This window comes from Amblyraja radiata, chromosome 10 (genome assembly GCF_010909765.2).
Source record: "Amblyraja radiata isolate CabotCenter1 chromosome 10, sAmbRad1.1.pri, whole genome shotgun sequence".
Classification (NCBI taxonomy): domain Eukaryota; kingdom Metazoa; phylum Chordata; class Chondrichthyes; order Rajiformes; family Rajidae; genus Amblyraja; species Amblyraja radiata.
The window spans coordinates 15,336,959-15,351,000 of record NC_045965.1 but is presented as its reverse complement, the minus strand read 5'-3'; the positions used below and the strand labels follow the sequence as shown (position 1 = coordinate 15,351,000).

Below are 14,042 nucleotides of genomic sequence, written 5' to 3'. Positions count from 1 at the left end.
TGTTATCAGAGTTGTTATCTACTAAAGAGACTTTTCATGAACTAAGATTTTACTTGTGAGCTCCCAAACTATGTTGTTGTGTCCCGATGTAGATTTTTTAAATCTACATTTTCTCTGCAGCTTTAACACTATATTCTATACTCTGGTATATTTATTTTTATTTTATTTTTACTTGTGTAACTTGATTGTATTCATGTATAGTATGATGTGAGTGGATAGCATTCAAATGAAGAGCGTCACTGTATCTCAGAACGTATGACAATGATAAACAAATACCAAGGGCCTGTTTCTATGCTGTATGACTGGCTCTATTTATCTTTCAGTTAAGCTTCCTATTTAATTGCTATAACCATTTTCAAAATGCATTTAATTTTCTACCATTTTTAGAGGATGACTAATGACAAACTGAAACGAGATAAATGTGCTTTTGCAATCTTATCTACCATTGTAAGATATGTTATAGCAGATGGATCGTATATTCATAGAGTGACGCTGATCATGATAAATGTATTGTACACCCAGAGCCTTTTAACCTCATTGGCAATTTAAAATGAAATGTGCATTTTATGCCTAGTCTAAATTGGGATCAAAAACTATAGTCGAGGCACAGGGGTCAGGTGCCTGGCAACCCAACACCCAATCTTCAAACTCTAGAGGAGCACTTAGTCTGAAATTGCCTCTGTCCTGAAAAGCTGTCATTTCTCTCAAAATAGACTCATCACATAGTACAGTAGGAGGCCATTTGGCCCACTGAGTCCATGCCAGCATTCAGAGCATTTCCTTCACTTCTTTGCTGTAAAATGACCCTGTCTCAAACACCCATCAATTCCCCCCCAATTCTCCTGCCTCCCACCTAAACCAGGGGCAATTTACAGTTGCCTGACAACTGGCTGCCGAACAGGGATTTGGGAGGAAACTGGAGCACTTGGAAGGATGCAGGGGACACACAGGACAATTGTGCAAACCTCACACAAATAGCTACAGTCAGGATTGAACCTGGGTCACCGGGGGATATGAGTCAGCAGCTCTACCAGCTGAGCCACTGTGCCACCCTCCTCTGTCACTTCCCAATGGAGAATTGCCCAGCTGTCAAGTAAATAGCCCCTTGCCAACTAATGCTGTCTAAATAGAGAATTATTTATCAAATGGTATTAATCATATCTTTCCCCAAATTTCACAACTTTTATTTGCATGACTTTTTTATTTTTTTATCCAGAATTTGCAAAGCAAAATACGCTTGAAGCCCAAGTTTTTTCAGAAGCCATTCAATTCTTCAGACAGGAAAAAGGCCACTATGGGTCCTGGGAAATGAATCAAGGCAATGAAGTGCTGGTAAGTCAATATTGGACGTTAAAGGTTGGTCACATCTCAGTAACAATATTACTTATAACTTCAGCCATGGTCTCAGATAATCTTCAGCCTGTTGAAACAATGAAATGGCCAGCAAATTTGCAAAACATTGCACAGATGCAAAGTACACATAGTTCTGCTACAATGTGTAGGAAGGAACTGCAGATGCTGGTTTAAACCAAAGATAGACCCAAAAAGCTGGAATAACACAACGGGTCAGACAGCATCTCTTTCTATTCAAAGGGAAAGAAGGGTCTTGACCAAAAAAGTAATCTTTTCCTTTTCTCCAGGGATGCTGTTTGACCCGCTGAGTTATTCCAGCTTTTTGTGACTATCTTTAGTTCTACTATAATGCATGTTTCCATAACACAAATTGAATATAACACGAGTGATAAATTAGGGAACACTATTTGCATTATGGGGCTGAATTGGTCAGAACACAATTTAGTTGGGAAACTAGAGAAGCACTTAAAAATAACTTTAATAAATTGAAAAACAGGAAAAAAATCTGCCTTGGATTTAAACAGTATAGGGGAAATAAAACCTATTTCCATGAATGCTCCCTGCAGTAATTAGACACCATTGCCTCTTAAGAACACAGCAACCATTATAACCAAGGGTGGCCATTGAAATTGAGCATCCAATGATACTTGGGCAATGGTACTCTTGAACAATGTAACATACAGCGACAAAAATAAACTTATTGCTACTGAAAAGGCCTCCATTTTTGACAAACCTGTCAAAAAATTAATTTTGTTATTGCGCGCCTGAAACTCTCTAGCCCCTAGCCCCTTTGGACACAATTGCTTTTGTAATGCAACTTTCTCTATCAAGAGATTTCTTGGGAACAGAGCTATCATGTGATACCAGAACTACCTTTATAAAAGTATATATTATATGCACAAGCTTCGTGGCAGGTTCTCGGTCTCCAGATCGTTCCAAGCGCGCTGCTGATCTCTGCCACATCTCACAGTTTGCCGCACACTGTTGCATTGGGAAGATCACCCCAATCCCATAAGGGAAGGCGATTCAGGCTTTTTTTCCCATTCAGCTTAGTCTAGTTACTTTTTAGTTTAAAGATACAGCACGTAAACAGGCCCTTTGGCCCACCGAATCCACACTGACCAGCGATCCCTGCACATTAACACTATCTTACACACACTAGAGACAATTTGTACATTTATACCAAGCCAATTAACCTACAAACATGTACGTCTTTGGAGTGTGGGAGGAAACCAAAGTTCTCGGGGAAAACCCACGCAGTCACGGAGAGAATGTACAGGGTGTTGTCGTTCATGGCAGCCTTGCCGACAGCCTATCTTGTCCTTTTGTTGTTTTTAGTCTGTTTTTACTTGTATGTTTTAATGCAGCCATTAACGGAGGCCATATGGTACATTTGAAGGGGGCCACAGACTGAATAATAAATGATTTTCTGTCTATCTGTTTGTGTTGTATCCCTGTTTGACAGGGGCCCTGAAACTGAGAAGAGCTCCTAAGGGGGCTGTGGCCAAAAAATGGTTGAGAATGGCTGTTTTAGTGTACCTTTAGTTTTTGTTTTATGTGGGGGTGGGGGGGTTGGGGGAAATTTGTTTATATCTTCCCTCGACGGAGATGCGACTTTTCTGTATCATCTGGTGTGAGTGCGGACGGCTTTCTGACTGTTCGGGCGGACAGGGACTGCAGGGAGAGTGACAGCGGTCGGTACAACTCTGGTCACATCAAGGTGAAGGAGCGTGTGTGTGGCCTGGACATTGAACTGATGTCTGTGGGTCTCCGCTTATACTGTGTGCCCTGGGGATTCTCACCCGCCGCTGTGGTGGCTGTTTATGTTTAATATTGATGTTGTTTTGTATCTTGCTGCATTTTTGGTATGACTGTACGGCAAATCAAATTTCACTGTACCTCAGTGAACCATTGAACTCCATACAGGCAGCACCCATAGTCTCTGGCGCTGTAAGCTCTGTAAGGCAGCAACTCTACTGCTGTGCCACCATGTCAGCCTACAGGAGCAAACAATTGGGCATACATTGGCTACACTCATGTAAGATTAGTCCTTACAGAGACAGTAATATCTGAGAGTGAAGCTGCACTCTGTTACAAATTAAAGAGTATCTGTCATCATCTGAGCTCAGTACTCTTTTTCTGTTGGTATAGGCTGGCCTGCTGGGCATGTCCCACAACCTTAACACTAGCCACACATAACACAGACAAATAAGCATAATCTGATCGATACTACTACAACAACTACTCCGATCACTGCTACATGAACCCATTTGATGTCACCCTATCGCAGATGTTTTCTTTGTTCTATCCATCACTCCATCATCTTCTGTGCTACTGAAAACTAACTTCGCTCTTTCTCAGATCTGAAGCATCAACTGTTTCTCTTTACACAGAAGCTTCTCAACCTGCTCAGAGTCTCCAGTATTTTTTGGTTGCAAACTATCTTACAGCATCTGGATTTAAAAAAAAATCAACAGTGTCTATTGAGTTCATCTTAGACTTAAAACCCTGTTGTGCAATTTAGAACTCGATCCTGAGGATAAAGCATCATTGATTATCAAAGTTAATTCCACTGTACACATTCATTCTCCTTTTCTTCCCTCATTTCAAAAGACATTGGTTCTTTCAGGGATACACTCCAGAAACAGTCAACACCTTATGGACCTCACAGCATCAGAGGCGTGGGTTCCAACCTGACCTAAAGGTGCTGCCTGTGTGGAATTTGCAAGTTCGCCCTGTGACAATATGGGTTTCCTCCGGGTGCTCTAGTTTCCTCCCACATCACAAAGACGTGTGGACTCGTAGGTTAATTACCATCTGTAAACTGCACCAGGTGTGTAGGGGTGAATGTGATAGTGGGATAACATAGAACCAGTGTGAATGGGTGATCGATAATCAGCGTGGACTTGGTGGGCAAGAGGGCTTTTTTCCCATGCTGTATCTCTAAACTAAACTAAACTAAAGACATTCTCCATCACCTCATCCAAAAATCCCAGGTGATGAAGGACAGCAGGATATTCAGCCATGAATCGGGCAACACTCCAAGTTTTCGAACCCATCTCAGTTTTTAAATGTTCATGTTCCAATTTGGGTCATGGTCAAGAAAGTGAACTGGTGGGTCTTTATTCCCTCCCTAGCCTGGCATTGATGAATGTAAGTAGACTGATATCAGTCTTGGTAATGGTGGGCTTCTGGCTGGTCAGGGCTGAGTTTCAGTCACAGCAGGGGTGAATGTGAATGGTTCCGATTTGAGCAAGTTGGGGGCCAGGGGGAGCTCTCTGGATTTTGGGTAACATTTTTTCATCAGCACTGGAATGCCTAGCCTGGATTCAAAAGAGGATTGATCTGGTAAGTGTATGTCAGCAATGTTAACATGGTGCGGTGGGGAGTAGGGATGAGGTGAGCTTGGTGAGTAATGTAAGTTTAAAATGTCTAATATACATTAAATTGCAACAGATATATTTCATTATTGTTGGCGAGTAAAGGAATAGAAATATAGAAAACATGGAAAAATTGGTGCAGGAGTAGGCCATTTAGCCCTTCGAGCCAGCACTGCCATTCAATATGATCATGGATGATCATCTAAAATCAGTACTCCGTTCCTGCTTTTTCCCCATATTCCTTGATTCCTTTAACCTTAAGAGCTGAAACATCCAGTGAATTGGCCTCCACTGCCTTCTGTGGCAGAGAATTCCACAGATTCACAACTCTCTGGGTGAAGAAGTTTTTCCTCAACTCAGTCCTAAATGGCCTACCCCTTATTCTTAAACTGTGACCGCTGGTTCGAGACTCCCCCAACATCGGGAACATTTTCCCCACATCTAGCCTGTCCAATCCTTTAAGAATGTTACATGTTTCTAATAATCATTGATGCACTCAGGTAATGTTAGTTGATGATGGTTATTCAATGAATTGAATTAGATACAGTGTGAGGGGAATCGAGTTTTGACCGCAGAGCTAAATGTAAGAACATCCTCTTCAGTGGCTGTTATGGAGAGGAGGCCATAACAGGGGGGTTCACTGAGTTAGACCATGCATGAATGGTACTTCATGTACATAGACTAACATGCACCTGCACTAACATGCTGGTCCATTTTTCCTGAGTGCATTGCCTTGTGTCAACTGGGACAAAGATGGGAACAATAAAAATCAACCACAATGTGAAATATAATACAGATGATTGTTTAGTGAAATAATAGTGATGGTGATGTCGAATTAACACTCATCAGGTAACAATAGATGCTGTTTACTAAGCAATTAATGTAACATGACCTCACACCACCTGGAGGTTCGCTATTATGGGACGTGAGGCCACTCCTCATTTTAAAATATCTATGTGATGTTTCACCTTTCGTCATGCGGTTCCCCCAGCTATGCTAGTCATTCTTGATGTGGAATGAACAACACTGTCAACATTGTCAACATAATAAACTTGTAACTTCCTCTTGTAGATCCTGAGCAACCAGGTGATGGAAGAATTGCTGCCTTCCCTGCAGAGTGATCTTTTGCCAAAACTGAAGGGGAAAAAGAACGAAAAGAAAAAAGTCTGGTTCAGTGTATGTATCTGACTAAAGACTGCAATACTGGGATCGGCTGAAATGCACACCGCCGTAAATGGACAATGTGAACACATTATCACCAACTAAAATAGCAAACCTTTAACCACACTCTTACTGTCACAGCTGACATTTCTGCAGAAGGGGAGAGTTATTATTAATCTGGCAGCAGAATCTGCTGCAAAAGGTCCAAGACTTTCAGCTGTGTTAGTGAACTGCATTTGCATTTAATTGGTGCTTAAGGTTTCAGGTCACCCCAAAGCACCTTACTAATGCCAATGAGGAGTAATCATGATTCTCGTGTACAAAATGAGCAACCAGCTTCTGCAGGACAAGCCTGTGTTTGTGGTGTTAATCGAGAATAAATATATATTGGCTAGGACATTGGGGATAACCCTTCTGCGTTTATTCAAAGGAATAAGTTCACTTGGGTAGATAGGACTTGGCGTATTGTACCATATTCCTAGCAGTCTTGAATTCACTAAATCCTAACTGGAATATCAGCTGTGATTAATCTGCTGAGAATTCTGACTGGAACTTTAATTCATTGCCTTATGATATAAATGCTAATTGAGCAATGCAGACACTTCAAGATAGAGATTGGGAGCAGGCGTTCAAAAGCTGGAAGGAAATCCAAATTAAATGACTGCCAATTTAAAAACCATGCACAGACTTACTGTACCCTTGCAACCATGCATGCATTGCTGACCATTTCAGTAGTGGTGCATGTGCTGGGCTTCTCCAATTGTGGGCAAGTTTTGCTCAGCGCTCCATGAAAGGTTGAGACCTCATAACATGGCTAACAGTCATCCCTCTTGAATAAATTGTCAGAACCACAAACCCTCAGTACTAAGAGGGTTAGGAGAGCAAGGGAGTAGCAAGGCTATGGAGACAAGAGTGAGTTTTAAATTGGCTTCATTCCTCCAAAAAAATTAAATTCAGTTTGTTGAGGGAATAAAAGCCAGTGTAAATCAGGAAGGTTGAGGAGATAGGCAAGTGGAATTTCATGTATGATGAAACACAAGGCTGTATTTTCAATAAGATTAAGCTTATGGAGAGTGGGAGATATTTAATATGATTTATTATTTTACTGTTTTTACTGATACATTCATTCTTGTGCTGTACTGGTATGAATGAATGTGTTATTACCATGTTAACTTTCTCCTCTATTTAAAATAACCATTTAAAGGACGTTCCTGGTCCAAACTGGATGTTTCCCTGTGCTGAAAAGCATTTGTTGTGGGATTGTAGGCAGGTCGAAAAATGTTCAGATTGACAATGTTAACCTTTACAATCAGATTGTGGGAAACTAAAAGGGAGGAAGTTCTGCTCTTGCATTCAGTTAAAAATCTGAGCTAATACTCCCTCTGTGGAATATTCTCAAATCTCTTTGGAAGTCAATTTAAACAACATCCGTGGAGAAGTGTTTTAGAATAGTGGACAGTGAAATATTATGAAAGTATCTGAAGTGATAACGACAAATGTTGGAAACTCTCAGCAAGTCAGGCATCTTCAGTGGAAAAGGAAAAGCTGTTAACGTTTTTGATCCAAGGTGGATCTGATGGAGGGTCTTGGACTGAAATGTTAACTCTGTGTCTCTGACTTGCTGAATATTTCCCACATTTCCAGTTTTTATTTCAGATTTTTGGCTTTCCCAGTTTTTCCTTTAATTTCAACTAAGATATCTAAGTAATTTAAATGTTTTGCATGAATAGTAATGGAGCTTGAGTTGTAGTTACTGCAAACTGCCAGCATTCAGGTTTACATGTGCGATCCTTGGCAGACCAATGTATGAGCCACCTACATGTTTCAATGTAAGCTTGGAAAACATTTCATTCAAAGATCACATTCAAAAGTGCACATTTTGAATCCACATATAGACTTTGCACATTTCCGCATCATATCCCTAAATATATTTAATATTATGGTGAATAAGCTTTGGCGATTTTTTTTTTACAGATTGTGGAAGAGGCTTACAATTTAGTACAAACCCAACTTGCCGCAGGTTTGCAGTCCTTACATGATGAGTGCAAAAAATCCAGCAAGGAAATGGAAGGGATAATTCGTTCAGACATGGATCAGATCATTTCTTCAAAGGAATTCACAGCTGGAAAACTTAAAGGTGATTGTAGAGATATGAGAATACATAATGTGTGCACACCATTCAGCCCATCAACTTTATTATCTTTGCACATGATACAGTCTCCCCTGCACACCATATCTGATGATGGAAGGTGACGACCAAATGTTGGAAACTCAGTGAACATTAATCAATCCTTGAAAGTCAGTGTCTTATATGTGGACCCAGGGTTGATTAATTCCAGAGCTGATTGAGCATGGAACAACTTTTAACCAGAACCTTCGATAAATCTGAGCCTGCTGAACACCTGTTCTTTATTCACTTTAATGTACTTTGCTTATTAACGCTAAGTACAGAAGACTCTTTACATCCTTTCTGGATGGTTTCCTTCCTATCTCAATTAGTTTAACTGTCTCAGTAAGAAAGCAGGAATAATTTGGAAATATGGGAACAGCAATAAATCATGTGGCCCTTGAGCTTATTTGATGGTGATCATTCTAACGTTCAATCCAGGACAACAATTGTCTTTCCATGGCCTTTGTTATTATTATTCTCTATTTGATTAACAGATGGTGGTATCACTTTGCTGGATAGTTTTGTCCACCTTACCCCAGAGATGGCCGAATTTATCTTAACAAACTCAGGCTTTGCATAATACTTTTCTGAAGACTCAAAATGAAAGCTGTTAGATAAAGGTCAGATCAGTTTCTGTTTTAAACTGACTGTTGTGAAGAGGTGCAGCTTGCGGGTCTCTAGTTCACCTGTCTCTGCTGAACATCTTTAGTAAACTAAGGAATGCAGGGCTGAGAATTGATCAAGTTCTCTTGTCCAAGAAGATTACAAACACGGCTGTTTGGCGAGAGTACTACCATCATGCTGGAGTTCCAGGATTTTCACTCAGTGATGCTGCAGGAACAGCAATAAGTGTCCAAGTCAGAGCGGCATTGGGAGAGGAGTGTGCATCTGCTACTCTTCCCAAGGGCCAATTGTCCTGGTTCCCAGGTGGCAGTGGTCTAAGCATTGAGGGATGAAGTTGAAAAACTCTTGGTGAGTTGAGGCATAGCTTCTGGCAGAAGTTACTCCCAGAGCCATGGTTTGTCTGTGATGAAAGGAGTGGATGCTTGTGGTGGGAGATTGGGTGCTGTGCCAAACAAAATGGCTTTGTCCTGGATGGCAATGAGTTGCATGTGTTATTGTAGCTGCACCCATCTAGGCTAGTGGAGAGCATTTCATTTCCCTCCTTACAGGTACACTATTGAAAATACTGTCCAATCCACAACTATTATTTTCATATATTCCCTTAGTCGGTCTTATGTAAACACTGCTTAATGTTGTCCATTGCTTTTGACAACTTAAGTATTCATTGCCTCTGCTCAACTTCTGACCTGGTTCCATTGGCAAGTCTTTGCACTTATCCTCATTCTAGGATTGATCCCCAGGTACATATCAGAATGCTACAGAATATTCATTCAATTTAAAAGGGCTTCTTAGAATTAAGTGTTACTTCTAAATTTTGTTTGTGACTATCTCAGGTAAACCATTTCATTATTGTACTCTGGGAAAAATTAACCAAACCCACTGTTTCTGAACCATATAGTAGAGGGATATTTCAGTATTCACTTGCTTACTAAGCCAATTCAAAAGTAGTGAATAGTTGTAATTCTTATTTTTTTTAAATAGCGGTTTCCATGTATTTATTGCCACAGAAAATGATGTTCCAGCCCATTGCTCCTTTGCTTGGCCAACCACAAGCCTGCAGTTACAGTTGTCAGGCTTGGAGGAAGTGTAGAGCAAAGACAAGATGTATTGTAAAGACATAGATGATCTCCTTCTTCAGCCCCTTCAGTCATGGCTGGCCATGGGTGTCTCCAGGGTTGGAGGACGCCAGTTCGTGACTTTGTTTAACGTGGGGAGACTGGTGCACAGACAGCCACCCCACGGTCCTTGACAGATCTGGGTCAGGATCCAGTGGCATGGAGTCAAGACGACCAGAGACCCTTTTCTGCTGCAGCCTTCATCCGCCTTCCCAGCCGTTGTGACGCTCCACTAGGATCAGCCACCATCCTCCCTGCCTGTTCCACCGTTGTGGTCTTAGTTGGATTGCTCTTTGTCAGTCCTCCCCCTCGACCTTACCACCATGGGTGGCCCTACCAGGAGCACAGCTCCAGACGGCATCGCTCTCAGGATCTCAGGACCACACAAGCTTCTCCACCACGACAAGGTGACAATCCACGGAGATGACCAGAGAATGTGGAACTCCTTTTTATTTCCCAGTCTACAAATCAGAGCTATGGATACAGATCAGGGAAATGAGTAGGAAGGAACTGCAGATGCTGGTTTAAACCAAAATTAGACACAAAAAGCTGGAGTAGCTCAGCGGGTCCGACAGCATCTCTGGAGGAAATGAATAGGTGACGTTTCGAGTTGCGATCCTTCTTCAGGCTGAGAGTTGGGGGAAGGGAAACGAGAGATATAGACGCTGATGTATAGAGATATAGAACAAATGAATGAAAGATATGCATAACGAAGACAAAGGAAACATGCCATTGTTAGCCGTTTGCTCGGTGAGAACTAGCACAGACAATTAGACTCAATAAGCTGGTGTGACTTGGGTGTGGGAGGGACAGAGAGAGAGGGAATGCAGGAGTTACTTGAAGTTAGAGAAATCACTATTCGTACCACTGGGTTGTAAGCTTCCCTAGCAAAATATGAGATGCTGTTCCGCCAATGAGGTGAGTTGGGGACTGATACAGCACTCGGGAAAAATAAAATAGCAAATATATTGTTATATTAACATGGATCTGCAGGGAATATTTATAAGAAATAAAATTATATAATAGCTGTGCATCCTTCCTGTAATTTCTTGGAGAAACAAAACTCTGTATAGGCAAATGGCAATTAAGAAACTCCTTGCATTATCAATCTAACAATGTGATGGGTCTGAAGAAGGCTCTCGACCCGAAACATCACCTATTCCTTTCCTCCAGAGATGCTGTCTGACCCAGCTTTTTGTGTCTATCTTCGGTTTAAGCCAGCATCTGCAGCTCCTTCCTACACAATTATCAATGTGTGTTCAGGGAAAGGGTCTAGAATCGAAGAAAGAGAAGAAAATTACAATAGACAAAGTAATAAGGTGCAGAGTTATTGAATTTGAGGGAATCTTTGTTCCAGCAACGGTGATTGAGAAGGCTGAGCAGTGCTGCCTTGAAAACATTCAACCCTACCTGGCTTCTATACTGGAGGAGCTGATGGGACTGATCAGTTCAGGATTCAGCGAAGTCCGCACCCTCTTTGAAAATGAGGTCGATGAATTGAGCACAAAATATCAGGATGCTGGCAACGCTGAGAAACTGAAAGAGGTAAGTGGTTTTACATGAATTTGACCCAATTCCTTCATGTTTAGGTTTCCATACATGGTTACTTGCTAGTCTGCGGTACCAGCTGTATTACCACTATTCCACACTCTCGGGGCACCACTGGCCCCTTCCCCACACCCTCCTTATCAGACCCCATTTGAATTTGTTCTACATTGTTACTGATCTCACTACCTGGCAACTCAGCCGCATGTCACAGAAAGATGCTGAAATGTGGCTGGCAGGTTTGAGTGCCTGCAGAACAGACTCAATACCCACAACCCAAGCATTTGAGAAAGGGAAAAGAGAGAAAGCTGGAAACAATAGACCAATTACCCTGCCCTCAGCTGCAGGAGAATTATTAATCAAATCATTTAGTAAATAATGGGGATTGGGAACAGCCGACTTTATTTCATGAAAGGGAAACCTGTTTTAACAAATCTGTTGGAGTTGTAACAAGCAGAATAGATAAGTTTATGCAGTATAATTGGATTTGAAGGTGGCCTATAAAGGGCCTATAAATGGCTTTGGAGAAACTATACTGGCTTGGAGATAAACACAAAATGCTGGAGTAACTCAGCGGGACAGGCAGCATCCCTGGATAGAAGGAATGGATGACGTTTTGGGTTGAGACCCTTCCTCAGATTCAGGGTCGCGACCCGAAACGTTACCCATTCCTTCTATCCAGAGATGTTGCCTGTACCACTGAGTTACTCCAGCATTTTGTGGCTATCTTCAGTGTAAACCAGTATCTGCAGTTCCTTCCTCCACATGCTGGCTTGGAGTGTGGATTGGTGAATGAACATAAATAGAAAGCAGGAATAAACAGGTGACCTTTGTGTGGGGATTCTGACTAATGAGGCGCTACAAGATTTTCTACTGGCCCTGTCCTTTTCAGAGTTCAGAAGGAGAGATGATTTCATTGAAACAAGCAAAATTCTTACAGGACTTGACAAAGTAATCGTAGGGATGGTGTTTCCAGAACCAGGGAGAGCCACAGTCTGAAAATGACAGGTCAGGCATTTCAGACTGAAAGATGAAACACTTTTTTTGGAATTCTTTACCCAAGGGGGTTTTGGCAGTTCAATCACAAAACATTTTCATGGCCAAAATGGATAGATCTTTGAATATTAAAGATTAGGGATTGTTATAGAAGCCACTGCGATAGAAAATCTTACGATGATCATGATTAATAGTGGTGTTTTACTCAAGGGCCAGATGCCTTTTGCTTCTCCTGCTCCTACCTTTAACCCTATATTAGAGATTTTCAAATCGTTGGAAATATTTTACAATGGGCAATGGTCGTAAGCAAATATGAAACTGCTCAAGCTCTTTTGAACTTAATAGTTATTCTGCATCAATCTGATAATTTAGGACAAAAGTAAAAGGACATTTCTTCATCAGAAATTAGTCCCTGGAATCCTCTATCCAATGTGGATACACTTGTAGGCTTCATTATGGAGTATATGTAAGAGATCAATAGATTTTACATATCAAACAATCAATGGAGTTTGTATAATATAGTGGTAAATGGCCATCCATTAGTTTACTGACATAGAGCAGGTATGAAGGGCTGAATGGCCTCCTCCAGCTTCTCTGTCATGTGTTCCATTTAGCATCAAAAGCCACATTAAGGTGCTTTCTGATCAGTTATTAGTCTTTCACATTGTTTCTATCTTTTCCCCCTCAGTACCTAGCCCAGCTAATGAACCTTCCTTTTGATGCTGTGAAGATGCAATCATGTTACAATAAAGTCAGCCCTCTTCAAGACCAGCTGCAAGATTTGAAGAGCCGCTTCAAGTTCACCAATACCCCGTGGCTTGTTCAAACAACTCAAAACTTCATGCAAGAGGTTTGTAATACAGGAGGTTCAGGGGTTCTGACGTGGTCTACTTCAGTGTGAAAAATGTTCCCAATAATTCTTCTGATGGCTCAATATTTACTGAAAGGAATAAGCCAAACCCACGGGGAACAAGAAGAGCTTAAAATTGATCCTGGTCTGACATGTTAGCTCTTGTAATGCAGACTGTAATGCAGACTGTAATGCAGACTGTAATGCAGACTGTAATGCAGACTGTAATGGACTGTAATGCAGACTGTAATGGACTGTAATGCAGACTGTAATGGACTGTAATGCAGACTGTAATGGAGTCCACATGCATGGAATGGGATGCATCTGCCAATAATATCACCATAAGGCCATAAGTGATAGGAATAGAATTGGGCCATTCGGCCCATCAAGTTTACACCACCAATCATGGCTGATCTATCTCTTCCTCCTCACCCCATTCTCCTACCTCCTCCCTTGACACCCTTAAGGGCCTGTCCCACGAGCATGCGACTGCATGCGGCAAGCGCGACTTAACGTGGTCGCTTGAGCCGTACGGCCTCGCGGGGCCGGTCACACTTCGATCGCCGGAGCCGTAAGGAGTTGTGCGGAGCTGGTCCCGACATCGCGCGGGACTCCGAAAAACTGACAATGTTCAAAATTTACGCCTGCCGGCCCGCAGCCACGTTGTGGCCGTACGCGCCGCCTCGACGGGCGTACGCACCAACTTGACACCGTATGCAGCGTCTTGACGCCGTACGCCTAGCACGAACTTCACGCGGACTTCGCTCGAACTTCACGTCAACTCGTACGGGGTCACTCGACCTCCGCGCGGCCCCCGCTTCCGGTTTGGTCACGCTTGCCGCATGCAG

General features: G+C 42.0%; 1 protein-coding gene across 1 annotated transcript in view; it reads left to right on the top strand.

The window, feature by feature from the left end:
• Positions 1–14,042, top strand: part of niban1 (niban apoptosis regulator 1) — a 90,043-nt gene that overhangs the window by 62,998 nt on the left and 13,003 nt on the right. The window contains exons 6-10 of the mRNA XM_033028158.1: positions 1,217–1,332; positions 5,805–5,909; positions 7,869–8,031; positions 11,161–11,348; positions 13,033–13,194. Coding sequence (XP_032884049.1) covers positions 1,217–1,332; positions 5,805–5,909; positions 7,869–8,031; positions 11,161–11,348; positions 13,033–13,194 — 734 coding nt within the window. The remainder of the gene's footprint in view (positions 1–1,216; positions 1,333–5,804; positions 5,910–7,868; positions 8,032–11,160; positions 11,349–13,032; positions 13,195–14,042) is intronic.